General features: G+C 40.9%; 1 protein-coding gene across 2 annotated transcripts in view; it reads left to right on the top strand.

Moving 5' to 3' along the window:
* Positions 1–14,719: 14,719 nt before the first annotated feature.
* The window catches only part of jak3 (Janus kinase 3 (a protein tyrosine kinase, leukocyte)), a 36,592-nt gene continuing 23,770 nt past the window's right edge, over positions 14,720–27,541 (top strand). Inside the window, exons 1-6 of one of the 2 annotated variants that reach the window (XM_083766359.1) lie at positions 14,720–14,764; positions 16,094–16,303; positions 25,089–25,200; positions 25,514–25,631; positions 25,773–25,918; positions 26,432–26,741. In XM_083766359.1, coding sequence (XP_083622485.1) covers positions 16,105–16,303; positions 25,089–25,200; positions 25,514–25,631; positions 25,773–25,918; positions 26,432–26,741 — 885 coding nt within the window. In that variant the 5' untranslated portion in view covers positions 14,720–14,764; positions 16,094–16,104. Of the gene's footprint in view, positions 14,765–16,059; positions 16,304–25,088; positions 25,201–25,513; positions 25,632–25,772; positions 25,919–26,431; positions 26,742–27,541 lie in introns of those variants that run through there. The other variant, XM_083766358.1, reaches the window with a different exon arrangement.

Here is a 27,541-nt window from a genome sequence, read left to right on the forward strand (position 1 = left end):
CATGAATCCTGTAAAATTCTAAAAACACAACACAAAACACCAAAATAATACAAGACCTACGTTAACCCCCAAAACCTTAGGAAAAAAACATGAATCCTACAAAATTCACAAAACACAACACAAAACACAAAAATAATACAAGACCCTACGTTAACCCCCAACCATTAGGACAACATGAAACCTGCAAAATTCCCAAAACATCACACAACCCTCCAAAAATAATACAAGTCCTACGTTGACCACAAACATTAGGACAACATGAAACCTACAAAATTATAGAAACACAACCCATAACACCGAAAATAATACAAGACCTACGTTAACTACAAACATTAGAACGACATGAAACCTGCAAAATTCTAAAACACAACACAAAACCCCAAAAATAATACAAGTCCCACATTGACCAAAACATTAGGACAACATGAAAACCTACAAAATTCTAAAACACCACACAAAACACCAAAAATAATACAAGACCTACGTTAACCACCAACATTGGGACAACATGAAGCCTGCAAAATTCACAAAACACAACACAAAACACAAAAAAATAATACAAGACCTATGCTGACCAAAACATTAGGACAACATGAAACATACAAAATTCTAAAACACAACACAACACACCAAAAATAATACAAGACCTACGTTAACCACCAACATTAGGACAACATGAAACCTGCAAAATTCCCAAAACATCACCCAACACACTAAAAATAATACAAGTCCTACATTGACCACAAACATTAGGACAACATGAAACCTACAAAATTCTAGAAACACAACCCAAAACACCGAAAATAATACAAGACCTACGTTAACTACAAACATTAGGACGACATGAAACCTGCAAAATTCTAAAACACAACACAAAACCCCAAAAATAATACAAGTCCCACATTGACCAAAACATTAGGACACATGAAGCCTGCACAATTCACAAAACACAACACAAAACACAAAAATAATACAAGACCTACTTTAACCACAAACATTAGGAAAAACATGAAGCCTGCAGAATTCACAAAACACCACCCCACACACCAAAATAATACAAGACCTACGTTAACCACCAACATTAGGACAGCATGAAGCCTGCAAAATTCACAAAACACAACACAAAACACAAAAATAATACAAGACCTACGTTGAACAAAACATTAGGACACATGAATCCTGTAAAATTCACAAAACACCACCCAACACACCAAAATAATACAAGATCTACGTTGAACAAAACATTAAGACAAACATGAAGCCTGCAAAATTCACAAAACACAACACAAAACACAAAAATAATACACGATCTACGTTGAACAAAACATTAGGACAAACATGAAGCCTGCAAAATTCACAAAACACAACACAAAACACAAAAATAATACAAGACCTACGTTAACCACCAACATTAGGACACATGAAGCCTGCACAATTCACAAAACACAACACAAAACACAAAAATAATACAAGACCTACTTTAACCACCAACATTAGGACAGCATGAAGCCTGCAAAATTCACAAACACAACACAAAACATAAAAATAATACAAGACCTACGTTGAACAAAACATTAGGACACATGAATCCTGTAAAATTCACAAAACACCACCCAACCCACCAAAATAATACAAGATCTACGTTGAACAAAACATTAAGACAAACATGAAGCCTGCAAAATTCACAAAACACAACACAAAACACAAAAATAATACAAGATCTACGTTGAACAAAACATTAGGACAAACATGAAACCTACAAAATTCTAGAAACACAACCCAAAACACCGAAAATAATACAAGACCTACGTTAACTACAAACATTAGGACGACATGAAACCTGCAAAATTCTAAAACACAACACAAAACCCAAAAAATAATACAAGTCCCACATTGACCAAAACATTAGGACACATGAAGCCTGCACAATTCACAAAACACAACACAAAACACAAAAATAATACAAGGCCTACTTTAACCACAAACATTAGGAAAAACATGAAGCCTGCAGAATTCACAAAACACCACCCCACACACCAAGATAATACAAGACCTACGTTAACCACCAACATTAGGACAGCATGAAGCCTGCAAAATTCACAAAACACAACACAAAACACAAAAATAATACAAGACCTACGTTGAACAAAACATTAGGACACATGAATCCTGTAAAATTCACAAAACACCACCCAACACACCAAAATAATACAAGATCTACGTTGAACAAAACATTAAGACAAACATGAAGCCTGCAAAATTCACAAAACACAACACAAAACACAAAAATAATACAAGATCTACGTTGAACAAAACATTAGGACAAACATGAAGCCTGCAAAATTCACAAAACACAACACAAAACACAAAAATAATACAAGACCTACGTTAACCACCAACATTAGGACACATGAAGCCTGCACAATTCACAAAACACAACACAAAACACCAAAAATAATACAAGACCTACGTTAACCACCAACATTGGGACAACATGAAGCCTGCAAAATTCACAAAACACAACACAAAACACACAAAAAAATAATACAAGACCTATGCTGACCAAAACATTAGGACAACATGAAACATACAAAATTCTAAAACACAACACAGCACACCAAAAATAATACAAGACCTACGTTAACCACCAACATTAGGACAACATGAAACCTGCAAAATTCCCAAAACATCACCCAACACCCTAAAAATAATACAAGTCCTACATTGACCACAAACATTAGGACAACATGAAACCTACAAAATTCTAGAAACACAACCCAAAACACCGAAAATAATACAAGACCTACGTTAACTACAAACATTAGGACGACATGAAACCTGCAAAATTCTAAAACACAACACAAAACCCAAAAAATAATACAAGTCCCACATTGACCAAAACATTAGGACACATGAAGCCTGCACAATTCACAAAACACAACACAAAACACAAAAATAATACAAGGCCTACTTTAACCACAAACATTAGGAAAAACATGAAGCCTGCAGAATTCACAAAACACCACCCCACACACCAAGATAATACAAGACCTACGTTAACCACCAACATTAGGACAGCATGAAGCCTGCAAAATTCACAAAACACAACACAAAACACAAAAATAATACAAGACCTACGTTGAACAAAACATTAGGACACATGAATCCTGTAAAATTCACAAAACACCACCCAACACACCAAAATAATACAAGATCTACGTTGAACAAAACATTAAGACAAACATGAAGCCTGCAAAATTCACAAAACACAACACAAAACACAAAAATAATACAAGATCTACGTTGAACAAAACATTAGGACAAACATGAAGCCTGCAAAATTCACAAAACACAACACAAAACACAAAAATAATACAAGACCTACGTTAACCACCAACATTAGGACACATGAAGCCTGCACAATTCACAAAACACAACACAAAACACCAAAAATAATACAAGACCTACGTTAACCACCAACATTGGGACAACATGAAGCCTGCAAAATTCACAAAACACAACACAAAACACACAAAAAAATAATACAAGACCTATGCTGACCAAAACATTAGGACAACATGAAACATACAAAATTCTAAAACACAACACAGCACACCAAAAATAATACAAGACCTACGTTAACCACCAACATTAGGACAACATGAAACCTGCAAAATTCCCAAAACATCACCCAACACCCTAAAAATAATACAAGTCCTACATTGACCACAAACATTAGGACAACATGAAACCTACAAAATTCTAGAAACACAACCCAAAACACCGAAAATAATACAAGACCTACGTTAACTACAAACATTAGGACGACATGAAACCTGCAAAATTCTAAAACACAACACAAAACCCCAAAAATAATACAAGATCTACGTTGAACAAAACATTAAGACAAACATGAAGCCTGCAAAATTCACAAACCACAACACAAAACACAAAAATAATACAAGATCTACGTTGAACAAAACATTAGGAAAAACATGAAGCCTGCAGAATTCACAAAACACCACCCCACACACCAAAATAATACAAGACCTACGTTAACCACCAACATTAGGACAGCATGAAGCCTGCAAAATTCACAAAACACAACACAAAACATAAAAATAATACAAGACCTACGTTGAACAAAACATTAGGACACATGAATCCTGTAAAATTCACAAAACACCACCCAACCCACCAAAATAATACAAGATCTACGTTGAACAAAACATTAAGACAAACATGAAGCCTGCAAAATTCACAAAACACAACACAAAACACAAAAATAATACAAGATCTACGTTGAACAAAACATTAGGACAAACATGAAACCTACAAAATTCTAGAAACACAACCCAAAACACCGAAAATAATACAAGACCTACGTTAACTACAAACATTAGGACGACATGAAACCTGCAAAATTCTAAAACACAACACAAAACCCAAAAAATAATACAAGTCCCACATTGACCAAAACATTAGGACACATGAAGCCTGCACAATTCACAAAACACAACACAAAACACAAAAATAATACAAGTCCTACTTTAACCACAAACATTAGGAAAAACATGAAGCCTGCAGAATTCACAAAACACCACCCCACACACCAAGATAATACAAGACCTACGTTAACCACCAACAATAATACAAGACCTACGTTAACTACAAACATTAGGACGACATGAAACCTGCAAAATTCTAAAACACAACACAAAACACAAAAATAATACAAGACCTACGTTGAACAAAACATTAAGACAAACATGAAGCCTGCAAAATTCACAAAACACAACACAAAACACAAAAATAATACAAGATCTACGTTGAACAAAACATTAGGACAAACATGAAGCCTGCTAAATTCACAAAACACAACCCAAAACACAAAAATAATACAAGACCTACGTTAACCACCAACATTAGGACACATGAAGCCTGCACAATTCACAAAACACAACACAAAACACAAAAATAATACAAGACCTACGTTGAACAAAACATTAGGACAAACATGAAACCTGCAAAATTCTAGAAACACAACACAAAACACCAAAATAATACAAGACCTACTTTAACCACAAACATTAAGACAAAACATGAAGCCTGCAAAATTCACAAAACACAACACAAAACACAAAAATAATACAAGATCTACGTTAACCACCAGCATTAGGACACATGAAGCCTGCACTATTCACAAAACACAACACAAAACACAAAAATAATACAAGACCTACGTTAACCACAAACATTAGGAAAAACATGAAGCCTGCAGAATTCACAAAACACAACACAAAACACCAAAATAATACAAGACCTACTTTAACCACAAACATTAGGACAAACATGAAGCCTGCAAAATTCACAAACACCACCCCACCCACCAAAATAATACAAGACCTACGTTAACCACCAACATTAGGACAGCATGAAGCCTGCAAAATTCACAAAACACAACACAAAACACAAAAATAATACAAGACCTACGTTGAACAAAAACATTAGGACACATGAATCCTGCAAAATTCACAAAACACAACACAAAAAACAAAAATAATACAAGACCTACGTTGAACAAAACATTAAGACAAACATGAAGCCTGCAAAATTCACAAAACACAACACAAAACACAAAAATAATAAAAGATCTACTTTAACCACAAACATTAGGAAAAAAACATGAAGCCTGCAAAATTCACAAAACACAACACAAAACACAAAAATAATACAAGACCTACTTTAACCACAAACATTAGGAAAAACATGAAGCCTGCAGAATTCACAAAACACCATCCCCACACACCAAAATAATACAAGACCTACGTTAACCACCAACATTAGGACAGCATGAAGCCTGCAAAATTCTAGAAACACAACACAAAATACCAAAAATAATACAAGACCTACGCTAACCAAAACATTAGGACAACATGAAACCTACAAAATTCTAAAAACACAACACAAAACCCAAAAATAATACAATACCTACGTTAACCACCAACATTAGGACCACACTTACCTTCTCCAGTCACAAAACAAAACACGAACCATTAAAATCACATCAGGGCATAGTTGGTATTGCAGTGTAATTATATATATATATAGAAATTGACCACTAGGTGGGGGTATCCTTGACTTACCCAAGAAATAAACAAAAGTCTGGCTAGAGTGGACCCTCCGAACCAGCCATACGGACAGTCATACATACAGCCATATACATATAGATAAGCAGAAAACACATAAAATGGACTCACCCCTAGCTGTCTAACCTACACTACACCTACTGTACATCCCATTACACTGACGTATATATGCATATGGAAAATGTAATGCTGGGGTTAACCATAACAAAAGCCATGTGTTTTCCCTGTCAACTATCAGCTGTTGTCAGCTGTCAGCTGTCATCTGTCACCTGTCAACTGTCACCTGTCACCTGTCACATGTCACATACCACTTTCAATGATAAGGGACCCCCCCATCCCTGTGCCCCCCTCATGTATTATGCATACAAGCCACATCAAAGATAAGGACCCCCACCCCTGTTTTTTTAAAATCTAATTAACACATTCTGATGTCCACCTGGCACTTGAAAGGGATTCTCAATAGCCACCTGGCACTTGAAAGGAGTGGAGAGAGCCCCCACCCTTGTTTACACAACACCCCTGTTTTTTAAAATCTAATTAACACATTCTGATGTCCACCTGGCACTTGAAACGGATTCTCAATAGCCACCTGGCACTTGAAAGGAGTGGAGAGAGCCCCCCACCCTTGTTTACACAACACCCTTTGAAAACTGCCAGATGTCAGTTCAAAGGAATGGAGAGCCCTATTGTTTCCTTTTCACACCTGTATGCGAAATCTCTGCACCTGGCCCCGGTTGCCGGCACGGCTCTCTCTCTCACAGGGAGATGCATGGAGGAAGGGAGGGAACACACACACGCACACACACACACACACACACACACACTGTCATGGAAAATGTGCGATTAGCTTTCATTATTTAATAACACTATGGTAATTATATTTATGATATATATATATAATATGATTTATGATTTATGGAATGTATGGAATTCAAGGAATGTAAATAATTGAATGCATAAATTAATTACTCATTTGCATAATTTATGCATTAATTGACTCAGTGGCGCCCCCAGTGGTCAAAAGGTGTAGCAAACAGACACCATACTATACTACTCTAATGTTGTGTCTCAACACCTAGTAATGTCTCAACACCTCTCCAAGCTCCAAACACTACACCCTGCAGGGTAGCCTCTAAGGTGATGACAGTCTCCTCACAAAATCTCCTAGTAGTCGAATAAGCATCATTGACAGAAATTACATAGCCTAATTATTATTGAATATTCAAAGATATGGATTGTCACGAGACCACAATCCCCCCCTTATGATACATCTATGAAATGTATCATAATAAAGATACAATGCATATATTCATAACTGTCGCATACCCCCCTTGACCCCATCATGGCTATACTAAACATGAAAATGTTGACAACAAAAAGTGACACATTACAAAAAGTACCCAAAATATTTACAACTGGTTCAGATTACATGTTGTCGTCTCCAAATGATTCTTTTACATCCAATCAATATCATCAATGTACACTTTGCATCACTTATTAACACATTAAGACACTCATAATTTCACTGTCTGTAACTTCAAATTACTTTAAAACGGATTACACATAACCTTAATGATCAATGAAAAAAAAAAGCACTTTACACATACTGGCATTAAAACACAACACAACTTTGTCAACCCCTGTTTCACTTAAAGCGCAAATAACATGCATTTTAAAACTGCTTTTGTAATATCATATTGTCTATGTTCCTCAAAGTTATTTCTAATGGTTTGAGCCTCAATCACCACTCTGATATAACCAGGTCTTGTCATTTCTTTCTGGACTTTGAAAGCAGTTTTAGCTGCAGTACCACAATGTCCTGAGGTGCTGATATGCAGATTATTTAATATTTGAGTCATTATAATACTGACGCTAGATACCCCCCCCCCCCCTTTCCCCCCCTCACTGTATATGTTTCTTTTCCCTTTTTGCTTCCTTTATGATGAATTCCTGACTGTTCTGGTCTGTAACTATATAGAAGTGTCTATTTGTACGCAGTGTTGGCAAAATATTACTTTAACACTAATATACTACTTATTACTTATTACTTTAAAAAAAGTAATAAAGTTACACTACTTATTACTCCCTGAGAAAAGTAACTAGTTACTTATTACTTTTTCTCTCCCCGCCAGTAATTGCATATTTTGTCACCAAAAGTCTTAGGCCCTTTCCCAATTCCTTTTTTAACCCTACCCCTCAGTCCTTGCCCCTTCCCCTTGTCCCTACATAATGAGTGTCAAGGGGTAGGGAGATAAATCATCCCCCTAGGAATTGGAACGTCCCTAAATATTGAACGTCCCTTGTAGATATTGATATAGGCCTACAACCTGTTCTCAGAAAATAGCTGATCTGCAAGCTCACTACAGGCCAGTGGTCCCCAAACTTTGATGGCATTTCTGTCTCTAGGACCTCCAATTTATATTGTAAAATCAATGTTAATTAACTCTGATAGTGTACAAACTATCATTTAGCCCATAACCCACTTTGGAAACTACTTTACATTTGATTTAAGCTGTAGAGATGGAACGTAAATATAACATTGCTGTGGTTATGATGAAATAAATATATTGTAATTTTGTCTCATGTTGGTAGCCCACCATGCAGAATGTAATTCAGCTAGATATAGCTCATTCTGACACCTGCTCAACAGTTGTACCTGATTCATTCATTATTGTATTAACAGTTTGTATAGCATGCGTACAGATATATATATCATATACAGGGTTAGAAAAAGGAAAAACAATTTACAGTATAGAAAGAAGGGGCTGTGGTCACTGTGTTCATTGTTTTTAATATCATTAAGAACAGAGTAATTTTCTATCAATGAAAATGCCATCGTGATTCATCTCCATCCAATGTACAGTCTGCACAGCAGCTTGCAGTCTGTTCCGTAGCTGGTTTGCCTGGGGAAAAAAACCAACACCACTGCTAATTAGTTATGTAAGTTTTGCAACTTGTGGGGATTAGCTTAACATTGGTCAAGATAAAACCATAGCTATCACTGCAGCGAGTAGCCAACGTTATGCAGTGACAGCGTTATGTAGGTACAGTAGGCTATTTCACGGCTTTTAAGAGCTCCAAAACTGCAGAATGTTGACATATCGTGGTCTGGGGGGTCGGACTGATGCCTGCTAATAAGCTAGCTTGCATCCGAGTTGTATCACCGGCGCACCGGCGATAAATAAAAAAGAATAAAGCGCCGATGCGGCGCCAAATGAATGGGTAACGTTGTATGAATGCAACGCCGTATCATATCGTTAGTTCACGTGAGGTAACGTTAACCTTTGCTAGAGATTGCGATATTTTTGGCGATGCAGATTGTTAATACATTAAAATAATATTGGTTATTATAATATTTTTCCATAATAAAGGACATAAAAGGCTTCTTACCTCGTCCGCCTTTCAGCCCTCAGTGATGTTGCTCCGTTTGAAGTCCCGTCGAGATATCCCTTCAAACGAAGGGGATTCTAACCCTCGCCCTCAGCCCTACCCCTCCATCCAAAGACAATTGAGATAACCCTTCCCCCTCACGTGAACGCGCATAAGCAAGGGCAAGGGCTAAGGGCCAGGACGAAGGGGGGAATTGGGATTGAGCCTTACTTTGCATTTTCAACATTAGCAGTCCCCCCTCCCCTATTCTGCAGTGTTTATTTAACTCATGATGATGGATCCATTTGTACACATAGATTAGAAGTAGATTTCGTGGAATATAGCTTCTTCCGTATGCACAACTTGCAGCGGACAATAATGTTCATCTCGTCTTGATCACGGACATACTCAAAATAATGCGAATACTTCCAAGTATTGAATGTTATAACGCTTTGTTGTGCCGGTGTTTCTGTCTCCTCCACCTCCTCCATTGTTAGTTTATTTACATCTCTTCTCTCTGACAGTGCAGTCTAACGAGTTACACACACTAGTTTAGGTTGTTGTTCCGTGTTCCAGACGGTTTAAGGCCCGCCCTTCTGCATCCGATACTTCACACATACGTACCGACGAGTGTGCATCGTTTCCGTATCCGCTCTAGAGTCTAGATCTAGAGCGGATCAGCAGTCTGCAAAGCAACTTGACTTCAACCCAGTCTACCATTATAAATAAACACTCAAACCCACAGTTCCACCAAGGCTCGTGAAAATAGTAATAATATTACTTTTGAAAAAAAGTAAATGTAATATTATTACTCAAAATGTTAAAGTAACTAGTTAAGTTACATATTACTGGAAAAAAGTAATAATATTACTGAAAGTAGTATATTACTTAAGTTACTTGCCAACACTGTTTGTACGTCTCTAAATGTTTTGATGAATTGAACACGGTGGACCCTCTTGTAAACAAGTGTAATGCTTAATTGGGTCGTCCACTCACAGTTAACAGTACTGTACTTTGTACAGTACTTGACAGTACTTGTAATTGTATTGTACTTTGTATTGAGTTTGTGCTTGGAATGTACTGTAATTCTGCAAACTGTTAATAAATCAATCAATCAATGGTTTGTACAAAACCAATGTGCATTTTGTGCCTTGCATGGTTTCCCCCGGCATCGGTGTGTGAATGTGTGAGTGAATGGGTGAATGTAATGGACAATCTCTGTAAAGCACCTTGGATAAAAGCGCTATATAAATGCACCATTTAGCATATGGGCAGGTCTCTGGTACAAACCAGAGTGGATTGACACAGCAGCTAAACGTTTTGAGTCTGTCACACAGGAGGAATATTTGAAACACACTATTCACACTAAACCTAAAGAGAATTCAATGTGAGTACGTGTTTGATCTGCAGCCCAGCATGTATTCCACTGACCCCGCCCGCATAGCTATTACTAACTTAACCATAGATATATATAAGAAAGCTAGATGGCTCACCCGCGCTCTGGTCAATGGAGAGCGACGTTACTACGTGGCGGCCATCTTACTTCGGGGCAGCATAACATTGTGTCTATGGGGCATATACTTTTAAATGACCATAACTTGCTCAATTTTCAAAAACTAAACTAAGCAGATATGCATCCTGAATCATAGCCAAGTTGACATTTAACCTTTGTAATAAATCAACCCGTTTATAAATCTGTCAAGATTTGAGCGTGTTATGACTGTTTTTGTTTGAGCTTGATATAGGTTTATTGACAATGTTTACATGTGCAGAAAAATACACATAGTTATACATCACCATCAAAAGGATAAATGCAAGAAAGCCAACAGCTTATTTCCATTGCAGTCCCTTAGTTAAAAAGAAAACACAACAATGATGAGTGAGCGTGTCCATGTGAGTGTTTTAGGAATGTGTTATATAACTATTGTTATTATATAACTCGTGCGTATGTGTGCGTGTGCCTATGTGTACACAAGATACAATGGGTACATAACACACATCAGGGGGATATGCAATAGTAAAAAGGATACAGCATTCAATGCACAATCATTTCAAGTAATAGTAGAGATAAAACAAAAAAAGACATTTACAAATTAGATGGACTGGGGCACCTGATACCGCAGATAGTTGTCTCCACCAGGCCGAAGGCATGTGGGGAGAGTATGTTTTGCACTCCGTCCGTCCGTGTGTCCGTCCGTGTGTGTGTGTGTGTGTGTGTGTGTGTGTGTGTGTGTCCGTCCGTCCGTGAGGAGCTAATCTCGGCCACCGTTAACCCGGTCGATGCCAAATTTTGCACACACACTCCCTGGATGCCAACGATGAACCTCTGCCCCAAACTTTCCACAACGGCCTGTTATAGCGCCACCAGGAGGCCGCTTTGTGCTAAACAAGTTTTTGCACAGTACACCTACAGATTTTGTCCAAACATCACGCAAATTGGTACACAGTCTCTCTACAGCCATTCAACCAAACAGGTCTTTCACATTTCTCAGACTCCATCCTGATTGGCTAAGATTGGCTTCCAAAGTTCACAGGAGTGCTCAGTTTCAAACAAAATGCTGCAAATCATGAACACATCGCGGGATTTCCGTGAAATTGTGCACCCACATTCCCACTAGGCCGAGGACGAAATGCCACATGAACAATTTCAACTCAGCCTCAAGGTGGCGCTATAACTGGCCGAAAACTGTTTTTACCTCTAACTGCACGGATCTGTGGATAACTTTGTATGCCAACTCCCTAGAGGCCAAGGAAAAACCTTTGCCTGCTCTTTATAGCGCCACCAGGAGGCCGACATATGTAAAACACATTTTCTATTATTACTCCTTCAGATTTTATCCAAATTTCACGCAAATCGTTACACATGATCTCCATAGTCATGTGATCAAGACAGGTTTGTTTGATTTCTCATATTCCATCCTGATTGGCTAAGATTGGCTTCCAAAGCTCACACGATTCGTCCATTTCGAAAAAAGCCCACAAATCACAAACACAGTGTGCAATTTCCATTACATTATACACGCACATTTTCACTAGGCCGAGGACGACATGCCACAATTTATTCCTCAAAATCAGCCTCACGGTGGCGCTATAACAGGCCAATTCCTGTTTTTAGCTATAACTGCATCGATCTGTATACAACTTATGTATGCACACATGGAAAAACATTGTACCTGCATCCCTCCAATACGAACCTCCGGCCCAAATCTTCCTCAACAGCCTGTTATAGCGCCACCATGAGGCCACAACCTGACCTGCCCTGGTGGAGACCTGTGCCGATTGGCACTTTGTCTAGTTTAGGATGTATCCTGCTTAGCCATGCACTGAAATTTAGCTTAAGTTTAAGTTAGGTCCAGCTGTCAGCCATATCTTCAGGGAGGACTTTAAAAGTGATAATGGAACTGGTAGTTCTAAGCTTTTTGGGCATCTCATTCCACCTTACCGCTGCCGACTGTAAAAAAGATTTTTTCCCCATACAGCTGATCAAGTCTGAATCTACAGGTATAAGGTCTGTGGTACTACGTCTTGTGAAATGATTGTGAACGTTACTAACCTTAGAAAAATAGTTATGAAGGTATGTCGGGGTGTCCTTGCTTTGTATCCTGTGGACCATGCACAGTTTTACTAATGAAACTCTTTCGTCTACCCTGAGCCAATTGAGGCTATTAAAATGAGTAAGGAGAAGATGTGTTCTGGGATGGAGTTTTAGGATAACACTAATTAATTTATTTTGTGAGGTTTGGAGTTTATTTTTCAAAGCTGCACATGTGCCTGTGTACCATGAAGAACTTGCATTATCAAAATGACATTAGCCCCTGCTAATAATTCCAGAGCATTTCTATTTAAGAATTAGGATGTTCTAGCGAGGAATTTCACTCTTTGGTTAACCTTATTTATGACCTGTAGTGCCATACTCTCTCCGGATAGGTTATTGTCCAATATACATCCAAGGTACTTGATTGCTTCCTTGGCCGAAACCTCAAAGTTACCAGCTACGACCTTGAACCCTGGTGATTTCTTTAGTTTCGCTCTGGACGCAAAGAGAATAGATTTTGTTTTCCCCGAGATGTAGAGACAGCCTATTATCTATACTAGCCAGGAACTGATCTTGAGCAGCTCTGAACTCAGCACTCTTTCTACCTCCAATTTGTCTTGGTGTGAGACAAGAAGAGCAGCATCATCAGCTAAAAGATACAGATTGCAGCCACAGGCTGACTGCATATCATTAATGTATACTAAGAAGAAGAGTGCACCTAGTATGCTCCCCTGGGGGACTCCGCTTGTTAGAGGAAGAGGTGAAGATATTGTGCCATTAACGTCCACCACTTGTTCTCTGCTTCCTAAATAAGAGCGCACCCACTGTGGTGACATATTGTCAAACCCTAGTCTAGAGCCTTAAGCTTCATTAAAAGAATGTTATAATTTACTGCCATAGAACATACTGTACTGTAGCCAAATAGCCAAGCTCTATAGTCTCCCTTAGACTATTTGCTCAGTGGTTCTCATGGTTCTCAAAGTGGCGTCCGGGGACCGCCAGAGACATTTGATATTTGAAAATATACACATTGTGAGCTTGTAGGTCAGGTAACACAAATGTGGCATTGGACCTCCTCCATGGCACTTTCAGAGGGGGCCCGTGGCCAAATACAATATAAATGTGGGGATCCCTGACATGAAAACGTTTGAGAAGCACTCCTTCTGGGTATTGCTTTACATGTGTGTTTGGAAAGGCATGCCTTTTCACAGGAGATACAATGAAATGTCATGCTAACATCATGCAGTTAACCAATTGAAACCGGGGAAGCATCTGTGTCATTTTAGATTTTAACATGCACTTTAACCATTATTTTATTTTACTTTGGCTATTCAAAAATAGCAGATATACAAAGTTGTACATCTGTTATTTTAGAAAAACGATGAAAATTGGTTCAAATCTTTGAATATTTTAACTCAAAACTTTTCTTCTGGAGGTCCCTGGGGCAAAATATTTTGAGACGTGGGTCAGCGGCCAAATACGTATATCATTTTGGGTGTCCTTGACATGAAAACGTTTGAGAACCACTGCCATTCATTTTGGTTTCATATCATTATCAAGCGTCAGACTGAGATGAGTGAGTACAGGAAGTGTGATGATGTTGTTGTCACCCCAGAGACTGTTATGACAGGAAGTCATTTTCTCTTCTTGCACACAGAAACAAAGATACAGGAACACAGTTACAGGAACAGAAGGACGCACACGTTTAAAGGTAATGCTACACCGATTATAAATATGGTTGTATACGGTTCAGTACTCTGTCTGGTTTGTGTTCTGGTACGCTTACATTGTATGCAAAATCATTTGAAAAATAATCACTTGTGTAAATTTGACCTAACAGTGTTTATTTGACTCTGAGTACTCTGTACTCTTGTACCAAAAATTGTGGATCTGCTACTTTTCATACTGTGATGAAATGATCAAATGACGAAATGATCAAATGAAATTATGTGATGTAGAATTAATCAAGTCGGGTATTAATTTGTGAAAAAGAGGCAAGGTAGTATAGGTATTTCCTATTCACCAGGTAGCGGGCAGTTTCCTCTGCTCTGTAGTTTTGTTTGGGTTAGGTAAGAATAGCATAGTCAGATAAAGTTAGGTTTCCTTTTATTACTATTTTCAGGTATTAGTTATGTAGACAGATTTGGGAGGGGTTCTTACTAGTGTTTCAGGAAGTGTTATGTGATTTTGATCGTTTCTTTGATTTACGTTCCTGCTTAGCCCTGCTCACTATTCGCACTGTAGCACTTGTTTTTCACTAATCGTTTTTTTTGGCACTAAATATCTTGCCTTTGTTGTGTCTCTATACACTCAATAGACCCGGTGGGTCGTAACTCGGAACACTGCCCGACAACAACGATTAATAAATCTGGTTGAAGTACATTAAGCCTGCTTAACCGTTGAAGGTTGAAGATAAAGATCAAAATCAAAGATGTCTATTCGAGTGTCTAATAGCTGTTGTTTTTAGTGTATGTTCCATAAGTGAATAAATATGTTCCAAGATAGAATGAAACTCATCTATTGAAATTATACAAATTCACTCAAGTGTAAACAAGCGCTGTGTCAAAAGTGTCCTTGAGCAAGACATTGACCCCCAACTGCACCCCATGTTTGTTTTTAACACAATTTTGGCAAAATTGCCAATGTTGTTAAAGTTGAAGGCCTGCAGGTAGGCTGGGTGGACGTGGCATATCCACCTAGAATAACCCCTACCCATTGTTTACAAACATTCTGTTTTGGATGGATGGATCAATGTGTCCATCAATGCCCATATGCCATAAACTGTCTCTGTCGGGTGAAAACCCCAAATGGGTCAAAACTGTTACTAAACAGTATTCAAATTCAAAACCAGAAAAAGTAGCAGATCAACAAGCACAAAACGCGTCGCTTCACACCGCTTTTCGAGCTTGTAGATCTGAGCCACATTTGATGCTTTTGTGCGACGCTGTATTATGAGATGTGATGGTTGTGTATCGCACACGTACCATACTCTCGGCCATGGCTGCGACAGTGACCATGGCCGTGCCGTCTTTGTTTTCAGAAGGAGCCATCATGGACCTCAGTGAGGAGGAGTCTGCTCCTCTGGTGAACAGGGAGAGGGGAGGAAGCCAGCGCTCCAGCTCCAGCTCTGGACCTGGTCTGCAGGTCCACGTATACTTCCACCCCACCACCAAGGAGGCCACCACCATGAGCATGTCCTCTGTCCCTATGTCCGCCGAGGCCGTCTGCATCCGAGCTGCACAGGAATGTGGTAAGATTCTGTGTGGCAGGTCGGCTTTCACATTATGGGACGGGAAGATGATCGCTATTATCGTCTATCGCAAGGTAAAACAAAACACTCACAATATCGTGGAGATTTACATTTATCGTCAAATTGTCCTGTCATACACTAGGTCGAATTAGCTTTTGTTGAGTTGCAAATTAAAACCACTTAAATATCAAATATATACTGACTTGTAAAAATATTTCAATACACAAATCGATTCGCCACAAATCAGATCTACAAGTTCGTAACATGTTGCAAGCTTGTTGATCCGCTATTTTTGCCGAATGTTCCACGTCCCCCCATAATAGAGGTTAACAAAAGTGGCATTTTAAGTTTTAAGCATATTTTGATTATAGTGAGAATTAATCGCAATCATTTTTGCCACAATAATGCTCATCCCATCCCTATCTTGACATAGTTAAAACCCTCAGTGTCAATTTATACATTTTGTACACACAGAGTTAAATTATCACTGAGGATTGACACAACGCCTTATACCATTTGCGTAAAACGGGTGACACAGGACAGGATTTGACCATATGTCACCCATTTGATGCGACCGGGATGGGAATTTAGAACAGATTATATTACGGAATCGTTTCCGAAGTTACTGAAAATAGGAAATCAATAAGGTTTTGGCCTTCGGATTCTATGTGGGACCTGACGTGACGCCATGTCTCGAGAGACTAGAGTCTCTGGCATAAACATATGTCGTGCTGATAATGCTTTTGTTGAATTTTCTGCCAACTGCTATACCGTAAAAACAAGGAACATGATTTTAATGGCTTGTATATGCGATAGTGATCGATGAAGAATCAGATCGATAAAGAGGATTGATAAGGGGGATCGAAATCAATCAATGTACGATCCGATCCCCATCTCTAGATGGGACTCCCCTACGCCGGACCGTGATGTGACAGGGCAGAGGGCAGGTGGACTATTTAGAATGCCAAGCCTTTGGTATGCAACTTGAATCCATGCAATAAGTACCATTGTTTGCACCCCCAACACACACACACACACACACCCACACGTCAATTCCCTTCCTGTATTCGTACATAGCAGGGTGTGACGTCACTGTAACTAAAATAATCTCTTGGAATTATGATCAGAATGTCACTAGATTTGGACTGGTTATTTACAGACACTCATTGCGTACAATAAAGCATACTTTACCACCACAAAGCTTCAGACCTCTCTCAAAACAAACTGGTCAGATTACTACTTGGCCTCACACCCACAACTCACCTAACCCTGCCCTGCTCATTATGCTAGGGTGGATGGATGGCTCAGGGTAGAAGACAGAGTAAAGCAACTTGCAATGGGCCTGGTCTTCAAGATACGCAAGGAAACAGGGATACCCGCATGTACCTGACAAACTACTTCAATAATGTGAGACACTCACGGGCACAACACCAGCGGGGCTCCACTGATCTCCCTTTTAGTTACAATTTACAGGCATACAGGCATATAGGCATTTAGCAGACGCTCTTAATCCAGAGCGATTTACATTAAGCAATAACAAAAAAAGCATGGCATACATCACATACATAAAAAGTAGTTATCATGAAACTAAGAGTGTAACAGTGAGTATATATATAATGAAACTATATAAACTATGCATACTATACTATATTATACTATACATATGTACTATAAAGTGCTATGACTAAAATGCAATTATAGTGCTGTCTACGTAACATGCTAAGTCTGTATAAAATGCTATATAAGTCTACATAAAGTGCGTGGTGCGTGGCCGTAGCCCATAGGACTTTCAGTTCCACCAAGTGCTTATATATCATAATACTATAATTCACTCAATGTCTGAATGTCTGTCTGTCTGTCTGAATGTCAGAAACACCGGCGTATCTCCTCATTGCCTGCACCAATCGCTCCCACTTTTCACACAGGCATTGACCATAATAATATGGAGGTCTTAACGAAGCCATTTGTCCAATAAGATTAATAATGAATTTATTAGTGAATAAAATCCCGTTTATTTGTCCGTGGTCTATCTCCGACCGAGCCACACTATTAGCACACATCTCTCCATGCCAAAACAAATCTGCACGCTCCCAGAATCCAGCTAGGCTACATTTTACCGACGCAACTGTCATATTTACTGTACAGATATTGTTTTTACATCACCACACGATCCCACGGGCAAAGTTGCGCTGATCTGCTCCACAGTACACCACCTCAGGCCCCTCCCCCTTTACACAGACAGGCGATTGACGATTCAAACCACACACGGGTAAAAACAGCGCAGGCACCATTGTGGCAGACAAGCAGCTGTTACACATGGCGCATAGCCTACTAAGGTTATTTAAACACTTTTTGCAATGCAATGTTTGAACGTCACTTCATATTATAACTTCAAACCAAACGCAGGTGACACGCCTGGTCACTGACGACGCGCGTTGCGCAGTTACAGATCTCATCTTTCCTGCACCTAATGTGAAACATTGAACAGCACGGCCACGATCACAACGGAATGATTATCTATCGGGCTGGCTCTGTTGGATCACTTGATATAACTTTTAACCAAACGTGGGTGAAACAGCGTGCAGCCGCGCACGTAAAGAGTGCACGTGCGCACGCACATGGAGTGGACGGATTGATTGATATACCAAAACAACCCTTGCTATAGCACCTCGCTAAAAGCGTGTGCGCAGGCTACTCTGAGGTGGGCACCCACTGTCGTTATAATAGGAACCTTCTGCCCTTGCCTGGCTGGATTTGTGTGTGTGTGTGTGTGTGTGTGTGTGTGTGTGTGTGCGTGTGTGTGCAGACTACTTTCGCTGTGAGCGTGTGTGTAAACTACTTATGCTGTGTGTGCGCACGTGCGTATGTGTGCACGTGCGTCATCGCGTGGCCGTTTTCAGTTCGCTATAAACACAACACGAGATACAACTGTCTTGAACATAAGCCACACACACACACAGCGTGAAGTGGCTACAGCGCACGCTCCGGTGAAAACAGCTAATCTACAAGCTCACAACATCACAGGTTGCAAAAGCCATGAGTTCTCGCAAGCCAAAGCTCACAATTGAGACTGTTTTGGACGCAAATCCACCTGCAAATTGGATCCGTGCGACTGTCCATATAGGTGCATGTCAAACTGGATGTCCTTGATACTTTTCAAATGGGGCTCTGTGGGCTAATAAGTGTAAATGTTGCGGTCCTTGCTCTTGCCATGAAAACGTTTCCCTACCATGCATTTGTAAGAATACTTTCATGTTATACTGCTGTTTTTATTCATAAAAACACACACACACACACACACACACACACACACACACACAAATATATTATACAAGTTGAAATATATCAGAACGGGTAAGGACTAGTAAAAATAGATACTAAAAACTTCTCATCATACCTGGTCAGGGGAGGGCATGGCAAGCTGGAGGTTTTTCCCCCATGGCTTATCGCAGACTGTTTTGATTGGCACAAATGCCTCTCTTTGCCTGCACAGTATAGGCCTTTGTGCATTAGGGCAACTAGCATAATACAAGAGAAACACAAGGACGTCAGAGTCATCACACTTGATGACGATCCGTGTCATGTGTGTCTCTTGGCCAGGTGGATGGTATGTGGCTCTCAAACTCATTCGCTCCTGAGTTAGCGACCAAAGCTATAAATTTACTGTCAGTAAGTCTGCAATATACTGTATACATTTACGTTTTGGTCTGACGTCTACAGTGACCTTGAAATGACACGGGCAAATTGACACTATACTGTGTTGGTATAGTATATCTTAAGTAGAGTAGTTGCTATGTTGATTAAACATAGCTAGCAACATAGCCTTCCCATTGACTTAAATTATGGGGTTTGTAATGTTGTTGCATTGTCAGTATCTGCTTTGTTTGCATTTGTTTGTGTGTTAAAAGAGTGACTTTGATACCGCGGTTTCACCTTGCAGTGTACCGTAAGTCAATGGGGAGGCTATTCTAGGGTGCTAAACAGTGCATTCCCCTGGCCTGGACAATCAGGCTCATAAAGGAACAGACCATGGGAAAGGTAGAACAACCTCCCCCAGATACAGCTATGGGTAGCAACAAGATACTACAGTACAGTATTTTCATAAAAGAAATGATGAGAATAATAGGACGGCAAGGAGGAATGCAGTCAACCCACAATTTGACCAAGAACAAAAACACCAGCGTTATTGGACTGAGCGCCCGGAGTGGCCATGTGCAGCACCTCATGGCTACCTGCACACAGGACTGACCATGCAACTGTTCTTCCACTGGAGGAGGTTGAATCTAAATTTGCTGCTCGTCCCACTGTCTCCTTCTGGAGGGGCCGGGAGGGGTTAGCTATGATAGCTCCCAAATTCCTCCTCGTTTGCACCTCTGCCCATGCACCACCTCTACACCACCTTTAGTCCCCACGATGGAGCTACGTTTCTTCCACAGCTTGTTCAGTCTATTAGTGTCCATTACAGTCTGCGAATTCCCCCACACGGTATAATTTCTCACTTGTTTCGGACCCGGCACCCTGGGCGTGTTCCTGTGGGTCTGGAAGTTCCGGGGACCCCCCGGGGACCTCCAGACGGTAACTCTGTCATTTCTCGAGCGTTTCGGACGTGGGGCGGCTCGCCAGAACCGGGCCGGCACCCTGGGCGAGTTCCAGTGGTTCTGGAAGTTGACCCCCACACGGAATTACACCACTCAGTTCACACGGGTGTGATTTCTTTCTATTGAGCTATACAGTATAGCTGTTTTTAAGCTTGGCCGGCTGCCATTTTGAAATGATGGCTTTCGAGGGAGTATATTTTGGTAGACTTTTAGTATGTTAACTTATTTAGCATGCCCAATACTACCAGAATCCATTGAAAACCCATTGTTGGGGGGTTAAGTGATATTCTTTCATATTTAGATTAATCTGATAAAGAAATAGCAGATATACAACCTCACAGCATGTCTCTGTCTCCCTTCGGGGTCCGTGTCAATATTCCGACAGGCCGCTGTTCTGAAGGGCCGCTGTTCCAACGGCCCATTGGTTCCGACAACTCCTGATGCCGTGGGTTCACTGTCCGTGCGGCACTGAAACTCTTGGGCAACATTCCATTTCGATTAGGCCCATCACTCATTAAAATAATTCTGATCTCCAGCAAATGTATATGCTGCACATTTCTGTTGATTCCGCCTGTGACTCGCGTCAGCGTTCTCTCTCTCTCTCTCTCTCTGTCAAATAACACGTCAGATAACAAACAATGTGTTCCAAAAAGGAATACCAACGGCCCTTCGAACTCACTCACCCTCTTACCAACTCGCCCCCAGGGAAAGTGCACATGAAGACATCTCTCCCGAGAGCTGGGGAGATCGAGCCATCAGCAAACCCATTAATTATTAAAGTTTGCAATCATTTAAATAAATATTTGTGGGTAGCGGCTCCAAAATAATTGCCAAAATGGCAAGTGGTTGGAATTCAACCCTTGAAAAAAAAACATATTGGCCATATTTACACTTTCTAAATATATATATATATATAAAAATAATATATATGGCCTACGATATTTTGGTACTCGCTAGCTATAACCTCATGAACACACAAGCAAACCAACTTGGGTGAGTGTGCGTGCGTGCGTGGAATGGCGGCCCAGGCATTGCGGACTCCGTCCCTTGTATTGGAACACAATGTGGTGCATAATAACGAGTAAAGCCACTGAAGCTGGTATGATTACCGAGGTGAGATCACCTGAGAGGCAGGTATCTAATGTATCACAGCAGGTTCAGTAATGCCATGTCCACACAGAGGGTAGAGGTGTAGACTTAACATAGAACACTCTGTAACAACGGACCCCGGGCGTCGGAACTCCGGCCGTCAGAACACCGGTATGTCGGAACAGCGGCCCTTCGGCATTATGGGTGGACCCCCTCACTTCGTACCGTACTACGAGCGTGTAACCCGGACGGTTAGCTCAAGCGTCTGGGCACCTAGGCCGTCAAGCCAGACGGATGGCGTGCTGCGGGTTCGACTCATGAGCCCGACGGCCTTTGCCTCGCGTCACCCCCCCCATCTCTCTCCCCCCTTTCCTGTCTAGTTACTGTACCCTATCAATAAAGGCAAAAAACGCCAAAAACTATATCTTTAAAAAAGTCTGTGTGACAGTGTGAGAACTACAGTATACTGTATATATTTAGAAGGCATTTGTACAATGGGCCTCAGGTCAACGACTGTCCCCAGTAGAGGTCAAGCAAAGCCTCCTGTTCCCTCTTCAAGTTGTTTCCAGGATGTGGTTCCACCCGAAATGACCACAACAGACACACCTGAATAAACATCCCACCAGCTCTAATGAGGGACATAGTTATAGTTCTAGTGCAAGACCTGGTCTCTGGACCGTTGGGGACACTCTTATCGTGGGAATGTGGTGACAAATGCATGGTGGAAGTTTCCATGACATGCTTTTTCCACAGAATTCACAAATATATCGCCACTGGTATGCCAATGCAAGGATGATACAATAGAGGGTCTGCTGTCTTGATGTCTGTGAGAAATCTCTCAGCTTTTTTATAGACAAGGTCAATATGATCAGAGCACAAATTCCCCCCCCTGCTTTTGACCCCTCCATGGCTGTCACCTGCACAACTACACTTAATCATTTCCAGCCTGTATCTTTCTCTAAACTTAGTGAAGCTGTCTCGCAACTCAAAACATCATCCTGCCCTACAGACGCTATCCCCACACACCTCTTTAAGGAGGTCTGGGAGACCATTGGGCCTAGAGTCCATGCTATCATAAATAGCAGCCTTGTCTCAGGTATTGTACCAGCGTACTTTAAAACAGCAGTGGTGACACCCCTGATAAAGAAACCTAGTCTGGATACCTCTATTTTATCTAACTACAGACCCATCTCAAAGCTTCCGTTCATTTCTAAGATCCTTGAGAAAACGGTGCTGTCTCAACTCCAGTCTTTTTTGCAGCTTAATAGCATTTTTGATGTTTTTCAATCTGGGTTCAAAGCGTTTCACAGCACAGAGTCAGCGTTGTTGAAGGTTTTCAATGACATCCTATTGACCACCGACTCTGGGGACTCTGTGATCCTACTACTCCTAGATCTAAGCTCTGCTTTCGACACTCTCGATCACAATACTCTCATATGTCCTTTGGAGCTTTGTGTTGGTGTCAGAGATACCGCTTTAGCCTGGTTCTCTTCCTATTTATCGGAGAGATGCTTCTCTGTTAAATTTGGCGACTTCGTATCGTCCTCCACCCCCCTGTCCTCTGGAGTCCCCCAGGGCTCGATCCTTGGGCCTATTCTATTTTCTTTATATCTACTTCCTATTGGCCTTATCTTTAAGAAACATGGCATTTCGTATCACCTTTATGCGGATGATTCGCAAATATACATGCCCCTTAAAAAGGACAATAACGGCTCCCTGAAACCTCTGCTTGACTGTCTAAGTGACATCAAGGCATGGATGGCTCTTAATTTTCTAAGTGTCAACGAAAGTAAAACGGAGGTTATAGTGTTTGGACCTAGCGGTCCTGGTATCGTTCCCACTGACCTAGGTTCCCTGCAGCCATATGTGAAACCTGTGGTCTCGAACCTTGGCGTCAAACTAGACAATGCCCTTAAACTTGACAAACAGGTCAATGCGGTAGTTAGCTCTAGTTTCTATCATCTGAGGCTGCTGGCCAAAATCAAGTCGGTGCTATCTTTTAGTGATTTTGAGCGGGTTATACATGCCTTCATATCTACGCGGTTGGACTACTGTAATGCCTTGTACGCTGGTTTAAACCAAGCCTCCCTTGCTCGACTCCAGCTAGTCCAAAGCTCAGCCGCTCGTCTACTCACAGGTACTCGCAGACGTGAGCATATCGCACCTGTCTTGGCCTCCCTTCATTGGCTCCCTGTCCGCTTCAGAGTGGATTTTAAAATTATTTTATTTGTCTTTAAATCTATAAATGGTCTGGCTCCTCTTTATTTGTCTGACCTTATTGAGGTTTATACTCCTGCTAGATCACTGCGGTCTGAGGGCCAGCTAAACCTCAGGGTCACAAAGAAGACCCGCCTAAAGTCCAGAGGTGACCGAGCCTTTTCTGTTGTAGCCCCTAAACTATGGAACGCACTCCCCTCCCACGTCAAATTGGCCCCCTCCATCGAGACCTTTAAATCCCGCCTAAAGACCCACCTCTTTACCTTGGCTTTTTAACCCCGCTTGAGTTCCTTTGGTCCTTGTATATGTTTTGTCTCACTGTGATGCTGTTGTTTTTCTGTCGTTTTCTGTAATGTGTCTCAGTTGTTGTCACTGTTTGTACCTTGTTTTCTCGCTGTTGTTTTTCTGTGTGGTAGCTTTAGTGCACTTGTTTTTATTTTATTTTTTCTCCTGTACAGCACTTTGTAAACTCTGAGTTTTAAAACGTGCTATATAAATAAAGTGGATTGGATTGGATTGGATTGCGCATGACATCATCATCAAATCCGGAAGTTATGCAGGAACGCCTACTGAAACTACTTTCTGGCCTTGACAGACCATACATCCAAACAGAAAAGTCCTAATCTGATTGCATTAAACAACATTAAACAATGTTAAAATCACTTTGCCTCGATTTTCCACTCGATGTGCCATTCACTTTAAGTATGCGTATACCCTCTATAACAATGTCTAGGATCAAACAACTTTGTAAATCAAAGGTCAATATGCAACAATCTTCCCCATTGTTCTAAAGTCTGACTGACGCAAAAAGCCATTTCCATTATCACTGCTACAACTGTGGCCTTTTTCCATTTACACTTTCTACTCTACACTTTCCTCAGGGATCCTGCCAGTGTACCGAAGCCTATTTGCCCTGGCATCTTCTGATCTCTCCTACTGGTATCCACCCACACACATCTTCAACACAGATGAAAAGCTCCATTTCAGAGTCAGGTGGGTGAGAAATCTCTGAGAAAGCCTTCAGCCGCATTTTGTACTGTATCAATATATTTTAGTTTAACACACCTTGAACCCTATTAGCACATCCCTATTCAGGGGAAAACATGTCACAGAAACAGCTATTTTCGGCAAAGACATTTGGTGTCGGGGGGGGGGGGGGGAAGCCCCTGGGAGACTCTGGTCAAGGACATATATAGGGTTTAAGTGTTTATGTCTGCAGTTGTCTAACAATACAGTAGTGACTGAGAAGAGTAAAAATAGGATAGAGAGAGGAGATGATGTTGACATTTTCTTCATGCATTTACAGGTTTTTCTTTGGAAACTGGTTTGGTCAAGAACCAAGAACATCCTACCGTTACAGCTTGACGAGAGACAGAATCAGTCCAGTGCTCGACTACTGTGTCATTGATTATCTCTTTGCCCAGGTATAATGCAGAATATTATAGGAAATATTGTCCTTAATTTTGTAGCAATGCCATTTGATTTTATATTATTAGTTGATATATATAGTTACTTTTTTGCGCAGTATTCTACTGCATGTGAAAGCCTTTTTGGATGTGTTTTAGTGCCGCAGTGACTTTGTTGCTAGCGAGGCCGGCGTGTCACCGCCACTGAGCGCCCAGGAGGAATGTCTTGGCCTTGCAGTGTTGGATCTGTGGAGAATGGCCAAGGAGCACCACCACAGTATACGAGAACTCTGCAAGACTGTCAGGTATTTGCTGTCGGGCAGAAATTAACGTCTTATGTATATTATTATTATATTCTAACTTTTTGTGTTTTCTTTCCGTAAATTGATCATACTGTATAGTACACGTACAGCATCACACAAAAGCATCAAAAGTTGCAGATCTACAAGCATGAAATGTGGCTCGAAGCAACACATTTTGAGCTTGTAGATCTACTACTTTTGCTGTATTTGAATTGGAATCCTAACAGTTTTGAACATACCGGTATGAGGTTTCCACCCGACAGAGACGATATACACTATACAGCATGCTGTGTGTGTATAACAATTACTGTTACACTAACATTTATTCATTCATACAGTATACTGCATATTAACCCAATCTGTGCCAGGAACGTCAGGTTACGTTTAAGCAGTAAAACCCCCTGTGTTTTATACAATAGAAACGCTGGCCAGTATTTCTATTGTAACAGGTGGCATGGGTTGACATTCACAGGGTTCTGTAGTCATCATATCAATCTCACACACTTTCCGCCTCAGCTACAAATCGTGCCTCCCCAAAGCCCACCGTCACGACATTCAGAAGCGGAACCGCCTGGAGCGCTACCGCATCCGCAACTCGCTGAAGCGCTTCCTGCAGAAGCTGCAGGGCGGCTGCTCGGTGGACGCGGTCAGCCTGAAGCTCAAGTACCTGATGGAGCTGTCCGCCGTGGAGCCCTCGCTGGGGGCTGAGACCTTCCACGTCCACCACACCACCTCCTCCTCCATGGAGACACCCTTCACTGTCATCAGGCTGTCTGGGGAAACCGGCATCCAAACCACGGGAAATGAACAGCATGCTGGGAACCAGGTGAGAACACATGGAAATAGATCAGTCAGGTCATGGACCCCCCCTATTTGATACTTTTTATTCCAACTCTAGAACAGGGGTTCTCAACGTTTTTGCCTGGGGACCCCCGGAAATGACTTTGGCCATGTCTCGCGACCACCGCCCCGCCCCCCTCCCCACCACCAATACAAATAGGCCGCTAGAATATCCTTAATAATTGAGAAAATACTGAAACCAGATATAATCATTAAGGAAAGTTTATGCAAGGGGGGGAGGGGTTTATTTATTTCTTAATAATTTGGGAACCCCCCGAAATAATTTGGCGACCAGAGACCCCGAGGGGTCGCGGCCCACGGGTTGAGAACCCCTGCTCTAGAACCCCGTTCTGTAAAATCCTCAGTGTCGATTTAACTCATGGGAGTGTACGAATGGAACAGTTACAGAACCGTAAGGGTCAATTTGGACCCCTGGTGCTCCCTGACCCCATGTTGAGAACCAGTGAAATAGAGCACAAGGAATGGTCACATGCACATCCAAAAGCTCAGTACTGTAGGTCAAATGCTGGATAAAATAATTAGTGTGATAAAACACTGTCATGTTGTCAAAGCGCGCACGCACACGCACGCACACACACACACACACACACACACACACACACACACACACACACACACACACACACACACACACACACACACACACACACACACACACACACACACACACACAGTGACTAATCATGACAACAAATAATTACAAAGAAGAAAAACAACAAAAAGTGTTGCAACCTGCATTTTCTTTCCTTCTTTCTAATTATCAAA

The sequence above is a fragment of the Protomyctophum parallelum genome (genome assembly GCF_964188405.1).
Source record: "Protomyctophum parallelum genome assembly, chromosome: 6".
Lineage (NCBI taxonomy): Eukaryota > Metazoa > Chordata > Actinopteri > Myctophiformes > Myctophidae > Protomyctophum > Protomyctophum parallelum.